Source organism: Heterocephalus glaber, unplaced genomic scaffold (assembly GCF_053883595.1).
Source record: "Heterocephalus glaber isolate CG9 unplaced genomic scaffold, H.glaber_assembly_v1.0 deba00001454, whole genome shotgun sequence".
NCBI classification, from domain to species: domain Eukaryota; kingdom Metazoa; phylum Chordata; class Mammalia; order Rodentia; family Bathyergidae; genus Heterocephalus; species Heterocephalus glaber.
In genome coordinates, this window is record NW_028258303.1 from 153277 (window position 1) to 180126 (window position 26850).

Genomic DNA, 26850 nt, shown 5'->3' on the forward strand with positions numbered 1-26850 from the left:
TAAATTCACCTATCAAAGACCCTTTTCACATTAGAAGGGGTACAGGAAAGTTACACAACATTTTCCTGATCTTCTCTCAATTGGGTTAAGAATATAAAGTTACAAATCAAAGCAGAGATCAACATTTAAAAGGCATCTTTACTACACAAAAATAATAATAATAATCTCTAAGCAGTTTCCTTTCACATTTCCCTAAGTGATCACATTTTGACTTACATATATCTAATTTACACTTGATTTTTCATAAATATACCAAATGTATAAAATAAAGTATACCTAGTCCTTGCTTCTTTCTTCAGCATAGTTTACCTGTAATTAAATGCTTTAGCATGAAACTCAGGTAGCATCTCTTGTCCATCAGTGACACTTTGGTGTCACTATCATGGATCCAAATCTCCTTCCATAAACCTTATTGTCTTATAATCTGTCTCTGTCTCTCTCATCCATACCCAAACCCAAGTTTTGTTGCCTATTCATGTTAAGAGAATGTTTTTCATTTTTCCTCTGCACATTCTCTTACACGTACATACACAGGAATCAGAATAGCTACTTCTGCCAGGAATGGTGCACACTTGTTATCACAGCACTTAGGAAACTAAGACAGGAGGATTACCATGAGTTCGAGGCCAGTCTGAACTACATAGTGACTTTCAAGGCCAGCCTAAACTACATAGCAAGACCCTTCCTCAAAAAAAAAAAAAAAAAAAAAGTAAAAAATGGGGGCGAGAGGGAGGATGGCAACTTCCATTTGTGAAAAGGAATGTACGTTCAGATGATTACAGAAATCAACAGCTGTTACTTGATTTCTGTTGCTTTTATTTCAAGCATGATTCACAGAATGACAGGGTCTCTAATAAATGCTTATCAATATACATTAGATGCATAGCTTGTCCTCTTAAAAGGTTTCTCACTCACTTGACTTTATCCTCTTGACTATCAAAGTTCAGGATTTTACCATTTCACACCTGGACCACAAGTAGTAACTGAGAATCTTGCTGGCTATCTTGAATACCATTCATGTGCAACACATCCTAGACACACTGCCAAATTAGTCTTGCCAAAGTACAAGCTTCATCATTCTATTCTGTCCCAAAATGTTTCTTAAGATTCCTAAAGATGAAGTCAGCCTTCATTAGTTTGTCATTCCACACACCCCACCCTATCTATTGCTAGTACTCAAAATGTAACACTCAGCCAAGCTTATCTTGTCTCTGTTGGGTCTCAACTTGAAGCACTTATTCAGACTTCCTCCACACAGAAGGCCATCTCAACCATGCTTTAGTTGTACCATAAGGTCCAGTGCTCAACTGCTTCAGGCCTTATTGTAAAGAAGCATGAAGTTAAGGAGAAATGACTGATTCCAGCCAGACAGACTAATCCCAGGTGTCTTAGTTACTGTTCTCATTGTTGAGACAAAATACCTGACAGTCATAAGTTAAAGGGGGAAAGGTCTAGTTCAGCTCACAGTTTGTAGAGGTTTCAGTACATCTTAGCTGGCTCCAAGGTGGGGCAGCATGCCAGTGGGGCATCACAAAAAAGAAATAGTCCATGGCACAGCAGGCAGGAAGCAGCAAGCAATAAGCCCACCTTCTTTCTGTCCCTTTATATTCCTATTATATTCCTATTTAGAGCCTACTGACTAGTGCCACCCACACCCAGGGTGGGGCTTCCATTATCCACACCCAGAACTATGCTAGACTAATTATCACACACTGTTAATCTATATTTACACACCCTAGATCAAACCACTCCAAAAAGTTCCACCTATGAGTACATGAGGCTTTGGGGAGACATCGAGATACTAGTCTTAATACCAGGTGATCAATGGGATACCTGGGATTTGTTTACTAGAATGTGTAAATTTGAGTAAAGCAGATGCTGCTTTCAAAAAGAGGGCTGAGAAATTATTCAGAGTTGTGATAATCAACCAAAATCAAATTATAGACATTCATTTAACAATCAAGCTCTGTTCCTGCTTGATAAATGAATTAGTTGCTAAATGAGGACTTGTACACAGTATGTACATTACAATATTCAGAACAAAGAAATGGTCAAAGGAAACTCCACTTGATGACTTTGCTTTTACTTGCATAACTCTTATATGTAACACTGTAATGTATGGCAGAACATAAAACTATAGTACTGTACTGTATAGTACAATAAGCAATTATAGTACTGTTACTGTAGAAGCCATCATAAGGCCACACTGCCACTCATACTTCTGTGTAGTAGTAAGTTTAAAGGCATGTCAGAAGTCCAAGTGCTGGGTTATAAGTCCAAATAGTCATTAAATTGGTGGGTCATTAAAGGAGGAATATCTGTATTCAGAGTTGTGATATCATCTAAATGTGAACATTAGGTGCTTCTCAAGTACTATAAATCATGCAGAGTTCTAAATGCTTTCCATGTAATATCTCACTTAATCCTAATACCAGTTCATTAGCTACTACCCCCTCCTATTGTATGAGGTAACTTAAGCACAGGCGTTACTGGCCAGAGCTTGTCAGCAGCTGTCTTGGCTTCTGGGTTCATTTGCCCACCCACAACCAAGAGTATAAGAAAAGCCCACAAAAATGGAAAAATACATTTATTTACAATTTGGCTAAATTAGAAGGGTATCCAGCACGGCTTGCTTCAAAAACATAAAAGAATTCCAATTTATAGAAGGAGTAGAACAAAAGCCAAGAAATATCCATATACAGATTTAATCAAGATAGGACCAAGAGGGTTGGAAGTGTTACATCCTCCTTGACATGGAGGGGTGGGCGTGGAGGTGTTTACACTCAACATTAGGAAGCTTAGGGAAAGTTTATTTTTTAAAAAAAAAATCCTAGTTTTAAAAGATTCATTTTAACCTCCCAGTTATACAGGATATCCATGAGAATGTTTATATGGAAACAGCTTTCTCTCTCCATATAGGTGCGTGGGTAGATAGATGGATAGACAGAAGATACGTGTTACCTTCTTAGATCACTCATATTGGATTTCACTTACAGCACTAAATACAGACTCATTCCTGCACATGTCTAATCTCCACACAGAAAAGGTTTCTAGAAGACCTGTCTTACACTTCATTAGTCTATCATACTGCTCTGAAATTAAGGAAAAATACTGTTTATTCCCCTCTATTTATATCAAAAATAGTACAGTACCTTACTTACATTAAGAACCCACAGCAAACCATGATTTACACTAAAGGAAACAGAACAGTGATGGCTAGACCTGGGGCAGACTGTTGACTGTTCACTTTTCTTAAAGGTACCCAGCTAGATTACATTCCCAACCCTATCACCACGTCACTGAATTCCTGGACAATGGAAAACAAATGCAAAAAACTCATGCCAACTCCACACAGGCTCACTACAAATGCCCAAGTATACCCTTTCTAAGGTTCTTTCCTTCCTCTTGCACTATACTCTATGAGGACAACTCCCAAGGTGACCCAGAAAGCCATAAACTGAAGATGACAGAGCCTGGGCCATACTCCCACAGTGACCTGCCTTGGACTGTCACATGAGCAAGACCTGAACTTGTATTTGAACAAAGATATATTCTGGGGACCTATTTGTTGTAGCTAATAGATTAATGAATACAAAATAGTAGGTCTTATTAAATGTCTGAATATATATTTATTGAATAAATTTATTGAATAGCATGTACCAAATCTTTGGTTAGTACTTACTGGCATAGTGGGGTACATTGGGAGCTGTATGAAAAAGCTTATGGATTCCATGCCCACAATAACTTCGAACAACTGAAAATCCATTTGCTTGCGCATGCTTCTGAATAATGTTTCCCAATTCTCTGTATCGAACACCAGGTTTCACTAAAAGAAAAAAGAGACAATTCATGACAAAGAGTAATAAACAACACTAAGAAATTAATATCTATGTGTCAAGGACCTTTATTAAGTACTTTATATGTCTTCATGCCTACATTTACAGATGAGGAGACCAACACACAAAGAGGCTACACAGCCAGTAAATGGCAAAGGTCTAACTCAAAGCATGAGCACCTCAGTTGACACCCTGCAATATTATGGAAGTGGAGATAAGCACCTTTCGCTTTCTCTAGTAGCAGACATTAAACGATAGAATAAAAAATACATTTCTCTTCATGTTCTTCTCTAAGATCAATATCCTATTCTATTCTATTCTATAGAACAGAAGAGTTAAGAGAGGAAAGTGTACCAGGAGAAAAAGGAATGTCCACAAAGTAACTTGACTTGTTTCATGTTGCAGTTGCAGTGTGGTCAAGTTCTGAAAGAATCACTTCCCCTGGGCCTCTTTATAAACCCCATAAAAAAGGTTCTCTATTCACAGCTGCCTTTGCAACAGGTTCTAGGGCCCAGAAAAGTATTTTTCACTATATACTTAATATTTAATTTTTACAACTTTTAGTACGGATTAAAAAAAAAAGAAAAGAAATAGTTCTCATTACTGTCAAGGCTGTCTTAGCACTTAAGATTTCAGGAGTGGAGCACTGCCTGACTCCTAGAGAATCAAGCTACGGTTCTGGATGACCTCTAACTCCTACAATCTTAGTCTGATTTCCAACCAGAGGTTCAGCTACAACATAGTTTCCCTATCCAATCAAATTTCTGGCTTAATAGCTTAAGGAGTTGTATTTTAACCAATACTTTAATTTCCTCTCATCCACATATTCCATATGGTGACTTTTTTTGGCAGGAGGAGAGGAGCTTCTGATTTTGAAACCACTGAGTTTTGAATAATTTTCTTTCATTCTTATCCAGAACATTCCATCAGCCCTGGTTTGGGGCACTGGGGACATACATAAAGTCATAACCATTCTGAATAGTATATAATAAAGAAAATCCCCATCCAACAAAGCATTGTCAGGTCCCCAAAAATGCCATTAATGTATACACTCAGAAATCCTACTCTAGAAAGTCAATTTCTACAACTTTTCTAACTCTCTAATGCTCTACACTAGGGTAGGGAACATGTTAAATGAGCATTTTTTAACTATGGGGAAAAGGAGGCAAGAATGACATTTACAATGCTGTGGACAGTACTTTCCTAAGTTCAAGGAAATTTTATATGAAATATATATTATATATCCAAAGAATCAGGTAGCTCTGTTTATGTAGGTACACATGCTAATATAGTAAAAGATTTCTAAGATATTAGTTGAAAAAAATCCAAATTACAGATTATTACAAATGATTCCATTTAATCTAATTAAACATATACACACACTTGTGTATGCCTTAAAGCTTAGCAGAAAGGAAAAAGACACTAGATATTAACAATGGATACCTCTACAGAGAAGAGAGATATGAAAAGCAAACAGGAAACAAATATAAAGGAGGCTCCTTTCTTTTCCTCTTAAAAATCTACAGTCTTATAAATTTTCTATAAAGAGAACATAATCCTTACCAACTCGAATAAAAAGCAGAAATAAAAATTGCTCTAAAGAACCATCTACACACTCCTCATTTATCAGGCAAAGAAATAGAAGATAAATCTCAGAAGAGACAGGATAGGATACTGAGCAATCACTTCGTCCACCCTTGTCAAGGGATTCCAAGATCATCTTTAATCCCATTAAACAAAAACCCAAAGCTGATTCACATGGCATAGGTGCACAGGTAGAGGCAAAGCTGGTAGGCACAGAAAACACAGGCTACTACAGTGACAGGTTACTCACAGCCCATCCACACAGAGCAGTGCCCATGGGTGCCCACCATGGAGACTGACCTCCATCAATGGCTTGCATCAGGCACTCATATGTTGTCTGCACTAGTTTCCGTGCTCCCTCATCCACATCTCCAACAAAAAACGTCTCATTCAGGTCCCCATGATAACCACTGCGGTAAAGAGTGATGTCCACTGCAAAAGAATATGCAAATATAAAGATATCTGTTTTCACTTCAAAATAAGAGTAGATCTATTTCAAAAGAGAAAGTTTTTCCAACATGAGAGGATCAAGCAACTTAATGAAAAAAAATTTTCTGCAGTCTCAGAGTATACACCAGTGAATCTGTGCTTATCCCTGAACAGAAACTCCTTGAGGGTAATTCAACCATGCTCACAGTGAAGCACAGCAAAAGGCCATGCGGAGTAGGTGGTTATAATAATTAGCTCCTGTGTAGCAGAGAAAAAGTTAAGCAGGATACAATTATCCAGATAAATAACAAGAGTAATATTAAACAGCACTCTGCTACATTTTCATATTAAACAAAATACTATTTTTACTTACATACACTGAACATGTAATAAAAATAAGGCTTATATGAAAAACAGGGCCTAATGTGGTGGTACATGCCTATCTGTAATTCCAGCACTCTGGGAGGCTGAGGCAGGAGAATCCTAAATTCATGTCTAGCCTGGGTAACTAAGCAATTTAGTGAGACTCATAAGTCTAAAAATAAAAATAGAAAATGAAAAGGGCTAGGGATCCCCAGGAAGGGTGGACAGATTGACAAGAGGAAAAGGGAAAGGGAAAGAAAAAAAAGGAAAAGAAGAAATAAAGGAAGAGAGGAAATAAAGGGGGGCATTGTCTTCAAAACCTAGGGGACTCTAAACAAATACTGCAACTGAAGTAATAACAACTGCAATAAAAATAGTATCATATCATGATTAAATCTCTTCTATCACTCACAGCCACCATCCTAATTGGTCAACTCTGAGCAATCTTTAACATTTGGCCTCATGCTTCCTAGACTTCTTACGGAAAGGTAAACTAATTGCAACAATATTAAAAACGCCACTGGGGGAGCCTGTGCCAATTCCGTTTTTAAAGCCCACAGGAAAAATGCCTTTGCAGCTTCTCCTTTACATTTGTAGCTCCCCAAAATAGCACAGCAGAGTTTTCCAAAGCCACTCCACTCAGGAAAGGTGCTTCTATGAGATTTGCACTGTTATCTAAAGGTCTTCATTTATTATTAAAGGTTTCCATTACATGTTAAGGAAGCCTACCCTGATCTCTTCAAAACTAATAGTGGACTTAAAAAATGCAATACACTCAACATTACTTCATTTCATTGACATCTTTTACTTACTTACCGTATGAGATAAGCATTAAAGGAATACTATATACTACTCCATATGCATTATTCTTGATATACCTTAAAAACACTACACAAAACTATAAAAAAAGCTTCCACAGATTTTAAAATGATACTAAATTTTAAGTAGAAAAAAGCATACGTATAGGAATAAAATCAAGAAAACTAAAGTCACTAACAGATTCCCAGGATATTTCTTTGCACATGGTAACAAAAATCACATTCACATATTTCTTACCATTAACAATATCACCTTCTTGCAAAGGTCGTCTGTCTGGAATTCCATGACAAATGACTTCATTCACTGAGGTACAACAAGACTTTGGGAAATTATAATAATTCAGAGGAGAAGGATAGCAATTTCTTGCAATACATGCCTATAATAAAAAGAAAATAATTTTGAATGTACAAAGGAAAATATCTGATACAATGAATCAGATTTTAAAATCTGAAAAATGAAGATGCTACTATAAAAAAACATATTTAATATTTTATTTTAAAAAGAGCAGTATTTTTGTTTGATTGGTTTTGGGAGGGGAGGGGGGATTGTGCACGTGCGTGTTTTTCCAGATGGGATCTCATTAAGTTGCACAACTCGTGGACTTAAGAGATCCTCTAGCCTCAGCCTCCCTAGCAGTTGGGACACATGCTTGTACACTGCAGCCAGATGGAAGGTATAATCTTAAAAAGTATATATATATATATATATATATATATATATATATATAAAATATATATATATAAAACATATATATAATATATATATATAACATACATATATAATATATATATATATAATCTTAAAACCCCCCCACCAACCCCTACCAAGGCTTGAACTCAGGACCTTGCACTTGCAGTGCCACTAAGCTAAATCCTCACTCTCTGCTTTTTATTTTGAGTCAAGATCTAAGTTACTAAATTGCCCCAGTTGGTCCTGAACCTGCCATCCTCCTCCCTCAGGCTCCCAAGAGGGCTGAAATTAAAGGCGTACACCACCACCATGCCTAGCTAAAAGGCACTTTTGATATAATTATAATTTCTTATATAAAAATAAGCCTCTATCTCTATGACCAAAAAAGGAATACTAGTATAATTAATAAATGGTAAAGAACTCTCTGAGATATTTTAAGCACTATATTCAGTGGAACAACAAAAATACTTTTAGAAAACATTCTGGCTTGTATAACAAGACTTATTTTACTTGGATGTTTTATACAGTTGGTAAATCACAGAATACAATCTGTTTCCATACTATCACACAATCTTCAGGTTTCTAATTGTTGCACAAAATATCATTTGTGGACTACATCATAATAGCAATTCCACTATTACTGGAAATCTAAATTAATCTGAAGTTTTATCAATTACAAAAAACTTACAACCAATAACTACATTCCTGTAGCTTTTCCCTTGTTTATAAATATACTCATACTTTTTAGAGTAGTATAAATAGCAATTTAGAGCACACAGAATCAAAGTGTCTTGACTGTAAAATGCCAATTCCAGCACTTTTTCAAGATGCATAACCTTGGACAATTTAATTGGTATCTTTCCTCCTCAGTTTCCTTATCTTTAAATGAGTATGATACTAGCACTCAACTCAAGAGATTGTTGGGGTGATTAAATGAATTCATATGAAAGATACACGTTAGAGAGCACCTGGTCAGAGAAAGCTCTCAAACTGCTTACTGCACACTGGACACCCTGGGGTATCATGTAACAATACCACAAAATCAACATTTAAAAGTTCTGAATTGAAAAACTTAAAGCATTTTTATAGTTTGACATACTGTCACATTCTCTCAGACATATTATATCTCTCCCCAGTTATAATACCATTACCTTGCAAGAATATCAGTTTCATCCTTGCCACACAAATAACATCTTTAAAATATTTACTGTAAATTTACTATAATTCGTATTTGTCTACCAGAACAGGTTTAATCTGTTTTCCATGTTATAATTACCTACTGAACAACCTAGTTATGTAATGTGAACACTCATCTCCTAAAGTCTTAAGATCTTTTTCTGATAGGTAACTTTTTAAAAAAAAATAGATATTATATTTACTATAAATATGTATGATTATAGCTTTGTGGATATAAAAGAAACATGGATTTCTATTAATCTAGCTTCAGATATCATACTCTGTTTCAGAATACTTAAGTGTCTGTAGTAGCACAATGTTTTTAAAGCACTGATGAAATTAGTCGTCTTATAAGAGTTCAACTGAAATGCTGCCATTTCAAAAATAAGATATTTCTGTAATCCTAGCACTCTGGGAAGCTGAGGCAGAAGGACTGCAAGTACAAGTACAAGCCCAGCCTGGGGCACTTAGTGAGACCCTGTCTCAAAAAAAAAAAAATCAAAAACCAGGCTGGGGATATAGCTCAGTGAGAAGGCCCTGGTATCAGTCCTCAGCTCCATAAAGAATGAAAACATAAGCTCACCTCAGAGCTTAGCTTCAGACACAGTGGTTCCTCAGTATGTGCAGGGGATTAGTTCCAGGACTACCCTTGAATATCAATACCTGTAGATGCTCCAGACCCTTACATAAAGAGTATAGTGTTTGCATAAGCTATACACATCTACCTAGATACTTTAAATCATCTCTACATTACTTATAATACTAATACAATGTAAATGCTATGTAAAGAGTTATTATTCTATACTGTTTAGGGAATGAAAAGAGAATTATAGATGTTCAGTGCAAGTGTAATTTTTTCCCCCAAATACTTTCAATCCATGGTTGGGTGACTCATGAATGTTCACAATCCAGAATGCTGTCTGTACTTAAAGATGAGAATAACTTCTGCTGAATGCTTCCTATATTTTAAATAAGTCAAATTAGCTTAACCATATTATGCAGACATTCAGAACTTAAAAACATGTAATAATGTGAAAGTTTTTCCAAAGTGAAATAGTAAAGTCCGTACTAAGTGTACAGCATGATCTATTTCTTCAGTAGTTACACCTGGTTTAACCATCCCAGCAGCAATATCCAGAACTTCTCTAGCAAGCTGTAAAAGAAGAACACAGCACATGTGAAAAGAAAAAAAAAACTAACACAGGAATGTGTACCCTTTGTGTCATCTTAGATTTTGTGGAAAGCTGGTAACATGAACTTTCCTTTCTACATTATTATATAAAATGTTAATAAATTTACATAAAAAGTGGGTTAAAGTTTATTTACTAAGTTTAACTGATTTCTCTGTGAAAATGTACATTAATTTTAGGCAATAATCAACTGATAAAGGCGGAGTCTTCTCACATTTCTATAATAGAGAAGAGTAAAGGGAAATAAAAGATAAATGAATTTTCTCAAAGAATCATAGCAAATAAATGAAAGGAATAATAAAGTTCTGCAGATTTATCAAAAAAATTAGCATCAAGTTACTTTTAAAGTACTGCATAAAAACCTTAAGGATCACATCTAAATGAATACTATCAATGTATCATTTATTTTTCCTTAAAAAAATGTAATTTCACATAATTAATATCAATTACTGCTACCATACTTCATAGGTATTTTGCAGTAAGACCTTTGGTTGAACCTTGTATGAGCCTTAACCTTTGTCCTATGTTATTATACTTGTGAAAATAAAAATGACAAAATATCATAAAAATCTGGTTCTGTAGCAAAAGGTAAAAGAAACAAACTGGCAACCAAATATTGATTAATTCACTAATTTCCAAATGGGCTATTTAAGTAAAAAACTGCTCCACTAAATTATATATTAATAATAGTTTAATGAAAAGTATGGCTAGTCTTACAATGTAATATTGGATACATTTACAGATCATCAAATCATTGACTTACTGTGTTAAGTACTGCTTAAATATGCCATACCCACAAAAAAAAAAATAACTCTTACCCTACATACAAGTCGCATTCCTTCTATATCTTCAGATGAGAGTAACTTAATTTGAGAAGTACCCTTAAGAGCCTGTTCAGATTCAGACATCCCTGGAAAGGAAAATCAGTAAGTAAAACTGAAACAAATGGAAAGATACAGAATTTATTAGCATAATTATATCCCTGATAATATAGCAATCAAGGCTGTCTCACACAGTGCTGTTTCATATTTTGGGAGGGTCCAGGATACATATTTTATTTTATATATTATATTATATTTTATTTTATATATTTTATTTATAAAATATGTTCAACATGAAAAGGAAATCTGCTAAACAAATTGAAGGAATAATTGTAAAGAACAAATTTCAGATCTACTGGTATTAGAAATCAGTCAATATTTACATACTTATTATATGCGAGGTTTAATAATAAGCTCTGTAAATGATTTACATTTGACTAGTACCACACAATTTACAAACTTTTCACAATCATCATTTCACGAAGCACCTTTATATCAACAATTAATGAATCACTTCGTATACTATTTTAAGTCAATTATTTTCAAGCTACAGTTTATGATCTTTTAGTGTGCTACAATATATTTTTTAATTAACTTTATTGGTATATAATGATCACATCCATCATAGGGAATCTGTACATGTACATGACATATCTTGATTCTTTTTTTCCCCATGCCCCTTGTCCTTCTTCTCCAATTTACAAAAGCCTTGTTTCCATTTTTTCTTTCTATTCTCTTCTTTTTCCCTTTCCCTTCCTTCCCTCCCCCTCCTTGCTTGTTCCCTTTCCCATGTGAACATTTTTTGGTACAGGGAATCGAACTCCGGACCTTGTGCTTATGAGGCAGGCAGCAGCACCACTGAGCTAAAAAATCCCCAGCCGTGAACATTTTTTAAAAGTAAAAAGGGAATAGAAATTATTACATTATACAAACTAGGACTACTGCTACTATAAAATGTTTGTTAATTTATATACACACACCCACACCCACACATTCACAGATCATGTCATAAAGCCCATTTCTCACTCTGGGTCATAGAAATTTGAAAAATATTACCCTAGTAATCTGCACTAATATAATTTGTCTAATCCAAGTTTCACATACATTTTTTAAAAATAGAGCATACCAATTATTTCAAAATCTGAAAAAAAATAATATACTAAATTGTCGAGTAATCTTATTTATAAGCACTGGTGGTAAAATTCCAAATGAAATACTACCAAACAGAATGAAACACAACAAAAAGAAATCATGATTTAAGTAACACTCATACCAGAAGGCAGGAATAGTTCAATATTAACAAATTTATTAATCAAATTTATCACAAATTAAAGAAAAATAAATGACTACCCAGAAAGACACATAGGACAACACAGCTAGCTACTTACTACCTTAATATAACAAATAGTAACCTCAAACCAAGAAGAAACAGAATGATCACTATCAGCACCAACACTTAACACTGTTCTGTCAATACTAATATATGAAAAAAATAAAAATAGATAAAATTAGAAAGGATAAAATCTTAATTTACATATTCCTAGAACATGAGAGTCATCTGATGACTAGAAATAAAAATCAAGTTAGCAGAGTATAAGGTAAATATATCAAAATCAATACTTTCCCTTATACAATAAGCTAAACAAAATACAGAATATTCATAAAAATAGCTAAACAATAAGTACCCAGAATAAATGTAACAGTAAAAGATCTACAGGAAGAAAATCTGAAAATATTGCTGAAAGACATGAAAAGGCATCTAAATAAAACAAAAAATGTACCCTGTCCTTGGATAGAAGACTTAATATTGTCAAGTTACCAATTCTTCCAAGATTAATGTATAAATTCAATACTATTCCCCCCCAAAATACCAAGAGGATATTTTTGGGAACCAATACAAGCTGATTATAAATTTTACATGAAAAAACATACTGGAGGAGCCAGGAAAATTATGAAAAAGAGGAAAAGTAGGGACAACAAAGCTTACCAAATATTAAAACATTACATGGCTATAAAGAGTAAAAGTTTGGCAGTGGCACAAAATTACACAAATGGGTTCATGAAACAGAAGAGAATCAAAATATACACCTGAAGAGATGTGAGGATTTAGTATAATGATATAGGCTGCATTTCAAATCCAGTAATACAGGTTGCATTTTACTAAAGAATGTTGACACTTTGCCACAAATTTAATGACAAAATATAAACAGTCATTTGGGGGAAAAAAACCCATTTTAAACACATATATTAAAGGATTATTTTCCTTAACACAGAAAGAATATTTAAAAATCAATGTGGAAGAAAACTAATGAAAACTGGCCTATCTCAGAAATGCTGAAAGTTAAATGGAGTAACATGCGCAAAGAACTTAGTAAAGTATCTGACACATAGTTAAGCAAAAATAAACATCAGGTACTATACTATTACAGAATCAGCAGCACCCTCACCATTATCACCATTATCATTACCACTATACTATTTTTGTTATCACTACAGTCCATTTTTTAGTTATTCCACTCAGGCCTCCATAATCTACTTTTGACTTAATTTAGGAAGACATGTCAAAATTTAAACTTTTTTATCTAAAAACTGATAATAAAATCACAAAATACAGTATTATTAAAAATGTAATCTTCCCGGGGTGGGCTGTGCACCTGCTGCTGGCCCAGCCCCAGCTGCACTACTCCACAGACCTCCAAGGCACCTCCAGACTCGGGCCCTACTCCGAACCCCACCTCCAGCAGTCACCTTGGCCCCACCTGGGGCACCACTGCCTACACTGATGCCCGCCAGCGCCAGCGAGGTCCCGACCACTCCCCCCCAGACTGGCGGCTCACCTCCTCCCCCCGTTGGGTGGCCCTGGGCCGGGCCAGGGCGAAGCAGGGTCCAGGCCCTGGCGGCTCTGAAGGCGGCAAGATGCCCGGAGGGCCAAAGCCTGTTGGCAGCCACCCCAAGCCACCGCACCAAGGCGGTGGGGAGCCCCGAGGGGGCCGCCAGCACCACCAACCCTACCACCAGCAGCACCACCAGGGAGCCCCGCCTGGCAGCGAGAAGATCTCCGATTCAGAGGGGCTTAAAGCCAACTTGTCTCTGTTGAGGTGGGGAGAGAAAAACACTCAAGCGTTGCCAGTTGCTTGTTGGGAATCTGCCTGCTGATATCATAGAGGATGAATTCAAAAGACTGTTTGCTAAATAATGGAGAGCCAGGAGAGGTTTCTATCGATAAAGACAAAGGATTTGGATTTATTAAGCTTGAATTTAGAGCCTTGGCTGAAAATGCCAAAGCTGAACTTGACAACACACCCATGAGGGGTAAACAGCTTCAAGTTTGTTTTGCTACACATGCTGCTGCCCTGTCTGTTCATAATCTTTCACCTTATGTTTCCAATGAACTGTTGGAAGAAGCCTTTAGCCAGTCTGGTCCTACTGAAAGGGCCGTGGTAATAGTGGACGATCATGAAAGATCTACAGGGAAAGGCATTGTTGAATTTGCTTCTAAACCAGAAGCAAGAAAAGCATTCGAAAGATGCAGTGAAGATATTTTCCTACTGACACCACCACCTCGGCCAGTCATTGTGGAACCACTTGAACAAGTGGATGAGGAGGATGGTCTTCCTGAAAAAACTTGCCCAGAAAAATCCAGTGTACCAAAAGGAGAGGGAAACACCACCTCGTTTTTGCTCAGCGTGGTACATTTGGGTATGAATATTCTCAGCGGTGGAAATCCTTGGATGAAATGGAGAAACAACAAAGGGAACAAGTTGAAAAAAACATGAAGGATGCAAAAGACAAATTGGAAAGTGAAATGGAAGATGCCTATCATGAGCATCAGGCAAATCTTTTGCACCAAGATTTGATGAGACATCAGGAAGAATTAAGACATATGGAAGAACTTCACAATCAAGAAACGCACAAACATAAAGAAATGCAATTGAGGCAAGAGGAGGAACAATATAGAAGAGAGGAAAAGATGATGATTTGCCAACATGAGATGGAAGAACAAATGAGACACCAAAGAGAGGAAAGTTACAGCCAAATGGGCTACAGGGATCCAAGAGAAAGAGACATGAGAATTGGTGGCAGAGGAGCAACGAACTTGGGAGATCCGTATGGTTCAGGAGCCCAGAAATTTCCACCTCTAGGTGGTGGTGGTGGCACAGGTTATGAAGCTAGTCCTGGAGTTCCACCAGCAACCGTGAGTGGTTCCATGATGGGAAGCGACCTGCGTACTGAGCGCTTTGGGCAGGGAGGTGCGGGGACTGTGGGTGGCCAGGGTCCTAGAGGAACGGGGCCTGGAATTCCAGCAGGATACGTTAGAGGGAGAGAAGAGTACGAAGGGTCCAAACAAAAAAACCCCAATTTTAGATGTGATATCTAGGCTTTCATTCCAGTTTGTTTTTGTCTTTTGTTTAGATACCACTTTTAAATTCTTACATTTTAGTAAGAAATCTATCTTTTTATGGATGTTAGTAGTTTACTGGCCTAATTAGTTGTAAATGGTCTGTTTGGGCAGATACAATTATGTAATGCAGTGTTCAAAATAGGAGAAAAAGTTTTCCTTTTTATTTCCTTTTTTTTAACTGTGTATGTCCTCAAGTTAATGTCAGTATACCTTGTGCCACTGAATTCCCAAAGTATACCAATTTTTTTTTTTTTTTTTTACTGTGCTTCAAATAAATAGAAGAAATAGTTGTAATACTGATCTTCACCTTTGCCATTCCTGCTTCCATGCACATTAGGCTAGATATTCCACTTTGATAGCATGAGTGTGTTTAGGCTTTTGATTGGCATATGCCATTTCTGGGAAATGTATCTGGAGGCTAAGTATTGCTTTCTACAAATAACTGTTCCCTTGTTTTAAAAAAGAAATACATATTGAAGTAGTTCATGATTTGATTGGCATTATAGGAAGCAAGCTGGTGCTAAGTATTTTTAAATGGTTATGTAAGCAAAGCTGAACTGTAAGTCTTCATTCAGGAATATGTATTAAGATTGTGGAATTGGGTGTACAATTGGTAGGGGGAGAAAGTGGGTTTGGTTAAATGCATCCATTTATGGCCCTATGATCTATCCTTTCCATGAAAGTTTTTGAACAATGGAAAGATCATTTTGTTGCATTTCCCTATTGTTTTTGAAAAAACAAAAACCCCAAGCCCTACAAATGGCTTGTATTGAACTTTGCATTTGAATTTAAGATTATTAAACATAAACAAAATAAAAGGAAAAAAAAAAAGAAAAAAGAAAAAAATGTAATCTTTAGCAGCTAAATACACAAGGTTTTCAGAACTAGACAGAATTGTACTGGGGGAAATAATCTTTAATTCTCTTAAATGCTTTAAAGTGGCTTGAAAAAGCAATGTTTACATTTATTAGAAGTTCAAGCAATGAAAACTTCTGTAAGAAAATTACTCCTTCCTAAGAAAAATAGGAAACGAAGAAGTTAAACTGTTTTTATTTGCAGATGACATAATACTCTACATAGAAGACCCCAAGAACTCCACCAAAAGTCTTCTAGACTTAATAATCAAATTCAGTAGAGTAGCCGGATACAAGGTCAACACACAAAAGTCAATAGCTTTCCTCTACACGAACAACAGACTCACTAAAAGAGGAACTGGAGAAACAACTCCCTTCCTTCACAATAGCATCCAAAAAATTGAAATACCTAGGAATCAACCAAATGAAAGAAATCAAAGACTCTTTTCTGAAAACTATAGCATTCTGAAAAAAGAGATCAAAGAGGATACCAGAAAATGGAAAGACATCCCTTACTCCTGGGTAGGAAGAACCAATATAGTGAAAATGGCCATACTTCCAAAACTACTATATAGATTCAATGCAATCCCAATTGAAATTCCAACAGCACACTTCACAGACCCAGAGAAAACAATCCAAAAATTCATCTGGAACAAGGAGAGACCTAGAACAGCAAAAGCAATTCTAGGCAACCAAGAAAAGATAGGGGGTATCACAATCCCCAACTTGAAACTATACTACAAAGCTACTAGGATAAAAACAGCATGATACTGGCAAAGAAGCAGACCTGAGGATCAGTGGAACCAATTAGAAGATGCAAAAATAACTCCAGACACACTCAGCCATCTCATCTTCAACAAAGGCACCAAACACCTTCACTGGAGGAAACATAGCCTCTTTAATAAATGGTGCTGGAAAAATTGGGTTTCAACTTGCCAAAGACTAAAACTGGACCTATATCTCTCACCATGCACTAAATTAAAATCTAAATGGATTAAAGATTTAAATATTAAAACAGAAAGGCTGAACCGGCTGGAACAGAGGTTAGGTAGAACTCTTAAAGGCACTGGGGTAGGAAAAGATTTTATGAACAAAACCTCAGTTGCCCATGAACTAGCACAAACAATCAACAAATGGGACCTCTTATTAAAAAGTTTCTGCACAGCAAGAGAAACCACCAAGAATGTGAAGTCACAACCCACAATGTGGGAAAAAAATTTTAGCAGCTCTTCCTCAGACAAAGGTCTACTATCTAGAATATATCAAGAACTTAAAAAAATCAGGCCCTCCCCAAATTTAAAGACCCAATCCAAAAATAGGCATCTGAATAAACATACATTTCTCAGACAGAGAAGTAGAAATAGCAAATAAACATATGAAAAAATGTTCAACATCACTGGTCATTCAAGAGATGCAAATGAAAACAAAGCTGAGATTCCACCTCACCCCACAAAGAATGGCTGCTATCATGAAATAAACCAATAACAAATGCTGGTGTGGTTGTGGGGAAAAAGGAACCCTTCACTACTGCTGGTGGGAGCACAAACTAGTGTAACCACTGTGGGAATCAGTATGGAGATACCTCAAAGAACTTGGATTAGAGGTCCCATTTGACCCAGCTATTCCCCTGCTGGGTATCTTCCCCAAAGAATTAAAAGAAACATACCACAGTGATATGTGTGCACCCATGTTCACAGAGGTACAGTTCATAATAGCTAAAATTGGAAACAGCCCAACTGCCCATCAACTAAAGACTGGATAAAGAAAATGTGGTTGTTTTGTAAAATGGAATACTACTGAGCCACAAAGAATGCAAAATTAGAGACATTTATAGCTAAATGGATGCACAATGAGGCCATACTCTTAAGTGAAAGAAACAGGACAGATGTGTAAATACTGAATAGTTTCTCTGGTGTGAGAAACTGAAAGTGTAAATAAGGATCAAAAGATGTAATAGATAATGTGAAACAGGAAGAAAAAGTCCAAAGGGGAAGTGGGAGGGATTGAGGAAAGGAAAGAAGGGAATAGAATTTGAGATAAGGAAAAAAAGTAGACAAAGTCATTGTAAATAGGGAGGGGTAAAGGGGTTGGAGGGAGGGCAGAGGAAGGGGGAAAAATAAGAACCAAAATATGTTATGTAAAGATGCAAATTCCCAATGATGAATGTCATTGTATTGTATACCTAAAGTGTACCAATAAAATTAATTTTTAAAAAAGGAAAGAAATTACTCCTTCCTTTTGCAGTAATCATCAAGCTCACAATGAAAAATGAAGAACCAGCATACCAGAACTTACCTAAGGGATGATCTGCATAATCTGGTCTTTGAATGTAACTTGGAACTGGCCTTGTTGGCATCTAAAAGCATTGAAGAGATTACTTTAAATCTATTAACTAGTAAAGATAATAAAACTGTAATTTAAAAGCTCAAGCATAAGTTTTTAAATGAAAAAAGTTTTAAATGACATGTTAAATATCAAAGCAGGTATCTATTTCATTAAAATTAAGCCTACTTTTCTAGTGCTCATACCATCCCTTTCTAAAGAAGCTTAAGAAAGGGGAGAATAATCAAGGCCATCAGTGACTTTAGATTAGCTACAGACCACAAGGTGCCAGTGTTGTTCCAAAAGCACTGGCAAGCTGACAACAATGATAAAATAATGTCTCAAATAACATATACACCACAGTGTTCCTAATCACTATCTATGGGAAGGAGAATTAAAGAGACTTTCTTAAGAATTTAATATTTTTTCAAAAATTTAAGAAGAATATCATCAATAAAGAGAATTTAAATATTTAAGGATAATCATCAGATTTCAAATTAATTGAATTCCTATTAAACCGCAGCAAAGAAGGGAAGGGACAGGAGTGGCCAAAAAGGCAGTTATTAAGGTACAAATGCTACTACATTTTAAAAATTTAGAAATACATTCTACCATAAGAAAGAAAATAACTATTGTACTTTACCTCATTCTTTTTAAAAACTAATAAAGCTTTAATTCTTTCACTGAAAATTTTCTCCACTTCTTCTATGACTGTTAATTATCTCAACTAGCTCTCAAATGATGCAGCGTAAGAGCTAAAGAGCTAGAGTGCAAGTTCTTTTGTAGACATAATCCTGTTCCATGGTTCACTATTAGAATATAAATTACAATTATCACTTATAGTAAACTCAAAATTAATTTTTTTTAAATGCTATGTTCTTTTTGTTGTTGTTGTTGTTTTTGGTACCAGAGATTGAACTCGGGACCTTGCGCTTGGCAAGGCAAGAGGCAGAACCATGAGCTAAATCCCCGGCCCTAAATGCTAAGTTCATATGACCTTATATACTCACCAATGGATAATGTGGTCTCAGTTTACCAGTGTATCGATACCCTGCCCATGGGTCAGTTTTAATATCACCTTCAACAATCCAGGAGGATACTTCTCGCTTTGCCTTTTCATCTTCTATGAAATAGATAAATGAATAGGTGTGAGGAGAACAGAATGGAATGCTTCAATAACTAAGCAGCATACTTTTATTCTTACTTTTTAAAAAATAAAGCCACATCAGGCACAAGAATCCAGCACATTTCTACCCTGATCTAACAAAGCTATTACTTTACTGCTATAGTGTTATAATTCCTTTTAGAAGATCCAAATGTCTTAGAAAAAACATTATAGGAACAGCTCATAGAAGTGCTTTTCTCAATACTAAATGCATTCTCTCTTCAATTTCAATTTATCTGAAGTTCATTTCAAAATATGAAGCATAGGGGCCGAGGATTTAGCTCAGTGGTTTTGCTGCCTGCTGTGCAAGCGCAAAGACCCAAGTTCAATCCCTGGTACCAAAAAAAAAAGTATGAACCCTAGCAAAAACCTTCTCAACTGGAATTAGATGTAACAAATTAATGCCATGATCTTATCAAAAGAAGAGATCCTGGGCCGGGGATTTAGCTCAGTGGTTTCGCCCCCTGCCATGCAAGTGCAAGGACCTGAGTTCGATCCCCCGTACCAAAAAAAAAAAAAGAGATCCTAGAGCCGGGGATTTAGCTCAGTGGTGCTGCCACCTGCCTTGCAAGTGCAAGGTCATGAGTTCGATCCCCAGTACCAAAAAAAAAAAGAGATACTAAATTACCTCAAAGTGAACTTAAAATCAAAACTAATTTCCTGCTTAGCTGATGAGTACCTTTTAAGTCAATATTTCAAACTACTTTGAAAGTTTTACGATCATCTTTTGTCTCTTTTTAGAAGGGGATACAAGAAGAAAAGGGGAAAAGAGAGAAAATAATCTGTTGAAAGTTATTGCAAACTCAAAGAAAACTTAATCACATACATACTATTATTTTAGTTATTAATACATAATAAATGTGCTTATTGAAATGCACCTAAGAATCTTTTTCAAAAGAGCAAACCTTCTATGTTATAATCTCAGCACAACCAGCTGCACCTCTTCCTTATTCACTGAAGTCCTTCCTAAACCAAGTATAGATCCACAAACCAAGTATACAAATCAAGTATAGATCCCCGGCCCTTACCATAGATTTTGAAATGCAGACTTGCAGACTTCAAATTAATTTTAGACATACATGAGATTAACCTATTCAAAATATAGGGGCCTGGCTCAGTGGCACCACACCTGCCTTGCAAGCACAAGGTCCTGAGTTCCATCCCTGGTACCAAAAAAACCCAAAAACAACAACAAAAAAACCTGGTTGGCCCAGGGATTTAGCTCAGTGGTACAGCGCCTCCCTCACAAGCGCCAAGGTCTTGAGTTTGATCCCTGGTACCAAAAAAAGAAAAAAATAAATATATATAGAGAATGTTATGTAAGGTTCTGGGTTCAATCCTCAGCATGACCAAAAGACCGGGGCGGGGGGGGGGCCTGCTTAGATGGAATCATGTAACTTTAAACTAGAGAGGGTATTAAAGAAAATCTAATTCCCTTATTTTACAGATGAAGAACCAGAGGTGATGTGTATTATGTGGCTAATGATTCAAGAAGGCCAGTTCCCAATCCAATGAACATGTGGACACCTCCAGATTAAAAGGTTACTGAAGCACACAACTGACAAGAATGCAAAAATATAGCCAATCTATTTATATTACTTTGGAAGAGAATATATTTATACCATCACATATAAAGCAAAAGAGAAAAAAAATTCTACTATTACTGAATTTTAAGTATCTTTATCCCCTCTGTAGAGTTCAAGAAAATCACTGTGAATGTTAATGTCAATACAAAAACTCTTTATCATCACAGGAAAAAACCAGACCCCATTCAATGCCACTAGGTTCAAACATTATAGAAAATTGTTCAAAATGCCTACTTCAGCTATGAATCATATGAAGTAATTCTGCCTTAAACATAAATTTCAAGAATAATTTTCTCCTGAAATCTAGGGCAGAAAAGCAATCAATACTCAGGTTTTTTGCTTTAACATATTCCTGGAGAGGAAGTAGAGAGAAGGAAAACAAGTAAAATCTTTCAAGACTTTCTGTTGATCTGCATTCGTTCCCTCCCATAATCTATTTGCAAAAGAAAATTGAAAGCAGATCTGGAACAAACAACAATAACCTGAAAGCTAGCTACACAAAGATGAAATACGTCAAGTTCTTTTCTAATCTTTAGGTATAATTTACTTATGAAAATTTATACTTGAAAAGTGAGCCCTAAATGCTAGACACATAACAGACATCTAATATATCTGAACTGAGGTGAGGCTAGTAGCAAAATTCCATTAGTAACTGGTCTTTTTAAGCAGCTATGAAAGCATGGGACATTATAAGCAAGCTGTCTTTCGTAAACCACAATACAATAGGCCCAGGTTAGATACAGGCCATGTCCAAGAGCCAGAATTTCTCAGATCTTCATTTATGCAAGGTCTGGCAAAGGTATATCAAATCCAGGCTTTATTCTTTAAAAGCTTTCTCCAGCCATGTAAGATAACTGTACACATCTAAACTTTGCCTGGGACAGGATTTTCTAAATAATGAGGTTTCTTCTTTTAAATGAGGTTTTTAGGTCATATTTTTGGCTGTTCAAAAGATATGTCAAATTCTTTCACCTTTTACTTCAGGAAAATTAGAGAAAAAGAAACCAACTGACACATGAGTAACACATTAACTGGACAGAATAAAACAGTCTTGAGACTGGAAGTGCCACAACATTAATACATCACATTAAAAGTAAACTACTTATGTATACTCTGCCAGAAGATACAGTGTAGGACAGATGCAACCAGACATCACCATTATGTGTTTTTCCTCACTCACTTTTTTTTTTTTTTGGTACCGGGGATCGAACTCAGGTCCTTGCACTTGCGCAGCAGGTGGCGAAACCACTGAGCTAAATCCCTGGCCCTCCATTACGTGTTTTTAATTAAGGACTTTACAAAGCAGCAAATAAACATATGAAAAAAAGTTCAACTTCACTGGTCATTCGGGAGATGCAGATGAAAACAACACTGAGATCCCACCTCACCCCACAAAGAATGGCTGCTATCATGAAATCAACCAATAACAAACGCTGGCGGGGTTGTGGGGAGAAAGGAACCCTTCTCCATTGTTGATGGGAGTGCAGACTGGTGCAACCACTGTGGAAATCAGTATGGAGATACCTCAAAGAACTAGGACTAGAGGTCCCATTTGACCCAGCTAGTCTCCTGCTGGGTATCTTCCCAAAAGAATTAAAAGAATCATACCACAGCGATATATGGGCACCAATGTTTATAGTGGCACAGTTTGTAAGAGCTATAACTTGGAAACAACCCAATTGCACATCATCTGGAGACTGGATACAGAAAATGTGGGTTTTTTAATAAAATGGAGTACTAATTAATGAGCCATAAAGAACAAGAAATGAGAGACATTTATAGCTAAATGAACTGAGGACACACTCTTCAGTGAAATAAATAGGAGGACACACATGTGTAAATACTGAACAGTTTCTCCAGTATGAGAAACAGGAAGTGCAAATAAGGATCCAAAGGAATAATTGATAATGTGAAATAGGAAGAAAATGTCCAAAGGGATAGGGGAAATGGGAAAGGTAAGGGAAAGGAAAGAAGGGAAAGGAAAACATATGAGATAAGAAATAAATGAGGGCCGGGGGTTTAGCTCAGTGGTGTTGCTGCCTGCCTCGCTAACGTAAGGTCCAGAGTTCAATCCCTGGTACCACAAAAAAAAAAAAATGTTTTGAGCTGGAAAGGGAGAACATCATTGTATACTTATTGGGCTGGGGATTTAGCTCAGTGGTTCGGCCACCTGCCTCGCAAGCACAAGGACCCAAGTTCGATCCCAAGTACCAGAAAAAAAAAAAGAAAGAAATGGAAACAAAGCCTTTGCAAATAGGGAGGGGATGGAGGGGGTGAAGGGCGGGCAGGGGAACGGGGTAAAAATAAGAACCAAGATAAATCATGTAAAGGTACAAGTTCCCAATGATGAATGTAAATGTACTATAAACTTAAAATGTACCAATAAAAAAATTGAAGAGGAAAAAAAATTAAGGACTTTACACTCTGACTGGCCTCCTTCACTATGTGATACATAAATAAATTCTATTCCTCAGTCATTTAACTCACACTTGAAAATTTCTCAAGGTCTATATAAAATATTAAGCTTCCATAATTAAGAAGACTCTAGGCCCTGATAAATTCCATCAAACATTTAAGGAAGAACTAATATAAATACTTTCTCTCTTCTAGAAAAAAGAAAAGGAGGAAATATTTTCCATTTTATTTTATGAGATGAGAATTACTCTACAATCAAAACCAAACATATTGAAAGCAAATTATGGACAAAGAGCCCACATGAACATAAATATAAATCAGGTATTTTTAGTCAGAGATCAATATACGCTACATTTTTTTAAAAAGGCTGAAGATATCACCTTCATGAGAACTGCTTGCCCAAAGTACCATCATTTAATACACCCAACTTCCTTCCTTGCCCAACACTCTTTTTCCCTAATGCCTTTCTCAATACTCTTCTAAGCTACAGGTATCATTCTTCCTTACAGCATTCCCTTTCTAGGACTGTCACTCAAAACACTGTGCTTTGGGGCAGTTTGTTAGATGTGAAAGATTTAGCTCTGGCCAGCTAAGAGCTCTCTAACCTATAGGACCCAAAAGGGATTAAGGACATTTGGCTCACACACTAAAGAAAATCACCCCAAAAGATCTAAGAGAACACCACCTAAATATGGCATCCTACTAAGCACCGTAAGTATAAGCAACTGCAAACAGCTTAGGTCCAATGCTGCAATAATTACATGCTTTTACATAAAGAACACTTGCTATTTTAATCCCTTGTAATGTAGGTAAAAATAAAGTAATTATTTCTACCCTTAGAAATCCAGTACTTGCAAAACAGGGACACTTCAGGGAGTTACCAAACTTAAGAGACCTATTCCAAGCTCTTTTACTAATATTCTATTTAACTTCAGCCCCTTACACTTCCCTATGCTTTAATTTCTTAAGTATAAAAAACTAACTGGCTTAGAACTCTGCAAAATGCCTACCACTTTAGAAGGTATGTAATGTACATGTGAATAACGTTTCATGACTTTATTTAAATCTACCTCCATACTTTGAGGTGAAAATAAAAATTAACAACTCCTGGGCCGGGGATTTAGCTCAGTGGTTCCGCCGCCTGCCTCACAAGCACAAGGTCCTGAATTTGATCCACAGTACAAAAAAAAAAAAAAAATTCAACAACTCCTGTCTTTTTATACTTTTATAAACTTTGACTTATTCACTTATCATCTTCACTCTAACCATATTTTCTCTCACTAAAACCATTTTCATTAAATGTAGACATCATTTCATATAGTACAATCACAGAAAATATTATCTTTTAAAAATTTTTCTTTTCTTTCCAAAGGTGGTTTGATGTTATGACCTCAGATTTATTTTCGTAAAACAATTACCAAACCTCCTTAAATCAAATAACTCCTAAAAAGAAACTGATAGACAGATGAAAACAAGATACCAAGATCAGCAAGTTAAAACAGAAACCTTATACAAATAACCCAGTGCTGCCTGCCAAGCCTCTGTCCATCAGGATGGCCATGATATAAAAGCACCTATCAATTTTCAGGTACTTGTGATGAGCTGTTGTAAGACAGCTACACCAATGACATAAATTTACAGGATGAGCAGCAGTGGCAGCTAAGAACCAGTTGATAGTTTCACTTTGTGATGCCAAAGAAATTTCAAAAAAGAAAATTAAATATTAGACTGTAGATAATAACATTAAGATACCAAAAAGCAAAGTATAGTCATCCCTCAGTATCCCAGGGGACAGATTTCAGGACCTTCCTGGGATGTTCAAGTCCCTTTTATAAAATAGCATGTATCTGCCCATAACTTACGCACACCTTCCCATGTACTTAAACTCATCTCTATCCTTATAATACCTAATATAATGTAAATGCTATGTCAGTAGCTGAATACTGTACATGTTCAAACAGATGCAAATTTTTTTCAAATTTGTTTGACCTACAGTTACTGTGCTTGAATCCACATATGTAGAATTCATGGATGTGGAACGTGAGGAGGATACAGAAGGCTGGCTGTAATATAATTTTGAGTAGAAAAAAAGTACAAATTAAAAACTAAACAAAAACAAAAGGGATCTGGCTAAATGAAGTCAAAGAGCTCCCGTGCCCTCTACGTACAACATCGAAACACTTCTAGTAAAGACACAAGGGTGCCAAAAGATTAAGACACTATCAGATATTAGTCAAGCAAGACCCATCTAGCCTAGCGAAGATCTCATTTTTTAATGTTAAATGTGTGAAACAACACAATAAAGGTATTATTAAGAATAAAATAGCTTTCAGGATCATACTCTCAGAACATCTCAATATACACTTTCAGAACTACAAGAATTTCTGTCTTCTAGCACAAAAGCCACTTTAGAGGACAAATAGTATAAGGATAAGTGATTTTACTTACTTGCTTTCTTATGCAGTAACTTGTGAGTAGCCCAACTTCCTTTAAAACATTCCTAAAAGAGGGAACAAGGAAATTAGTGCTAGACCTTTCTTAATTAGAAACATTTTTAAGGAATGTTATATATAATACAGTGACTGAAAATTTTATTTGCAACAAAACTTATGGATCTGCAAATTAATTATCTAGAAAAAGCTGAAAGAATGATACCTATTCTACATTTCAGTTCAAAAATAATCTAAACTGGGCCAGGGATTTCGCTCAGTGGTTTCGCCGCCTGCTGCACAAGCACAAGGACCCGAGTTTGATCCCTGGTACCAAAAAAAAAAACAAAAGAAAAAAAAGAATCTAAACTTCCCTTCAAATAAGCAAGTAAATTTGGTCTATAATTAAATAGTAGTCACAGTATTTCAATTTTACCTCACCAAATTATGAAGCATGTAAAAAGATCCACTAGCCAATTAATCACACACTAGAAAAAAATTACAAGGAAATGTTTAAAAATTCTTCCATTATTTATAGTATAGTATCAGTGATACATTAAGTCACCCATCTAACCAGCTACCATACTTCCTACATGTCAACAGTCCTCAGACAGTAAACCTTGCAGAGAAAGGACTATATAGCAAAATTTACCAGGGTCAGGGATTTAGCTCAGTGGTTCTGCCGCCTGCCTCACAAGTGGAAGGACCCAAATTTGATCTCCAGTACCCCCCCAAAAAACAAATTTACCACTATCACCCAGACTCAAGC

General features: G+C 36.1%; 1 protein-coding gene and 1 pseudogene across 1 annotated transcript in view; one reads left to right on the forward strand and one right to left on the reverse strand.

Annotated features, from left to right (window-relative positions):
• Metap1 (methionyl aminopeptidase 1) overlaps window positions 1-26850 on the reverse strand; it is an 84631-nt gene that overhangs the window by 6603 nt on the left and 51178 nt on the right. Inside the window, exons 2-9 of the mRNA XM_004875452.3 lie at window positions 26101-26152; window positions 19497-19609; window positions 18460-18520; window positions 10906-10997; window positions 9967-10050; window positions 7269-7407; window positions 5721-5852; window positions 3683-3826 (exon numbers count right to left, since the gene is read on the reverse strand). Of these exons, the coding sequence (XP_004875509.1) occupies window positions 3683-3826; window positions 5721-5852; window positions 7269-7407; window positions 9967-10050; window positions 10906-10997; window positions 18460-18520; window positions 19497-19609; window positions 26101-26152 (817 nt within the window). The remainder of the gene's footprint in view (window positions 1-3682; window positions 3827-5720; window positions 5853-7268; window positions 7408-9966; window positions 10051-10905; window positions 10998-18459; window positions 18521-19496; window positions 19610-26100; window positions 26153-26850) is intronic.
• LOC106008739 (splicing factor, proline- and glutamine-rich pseudogene) lies at window positions 13544-15372 on the forward strand (annotated as a pseudogene).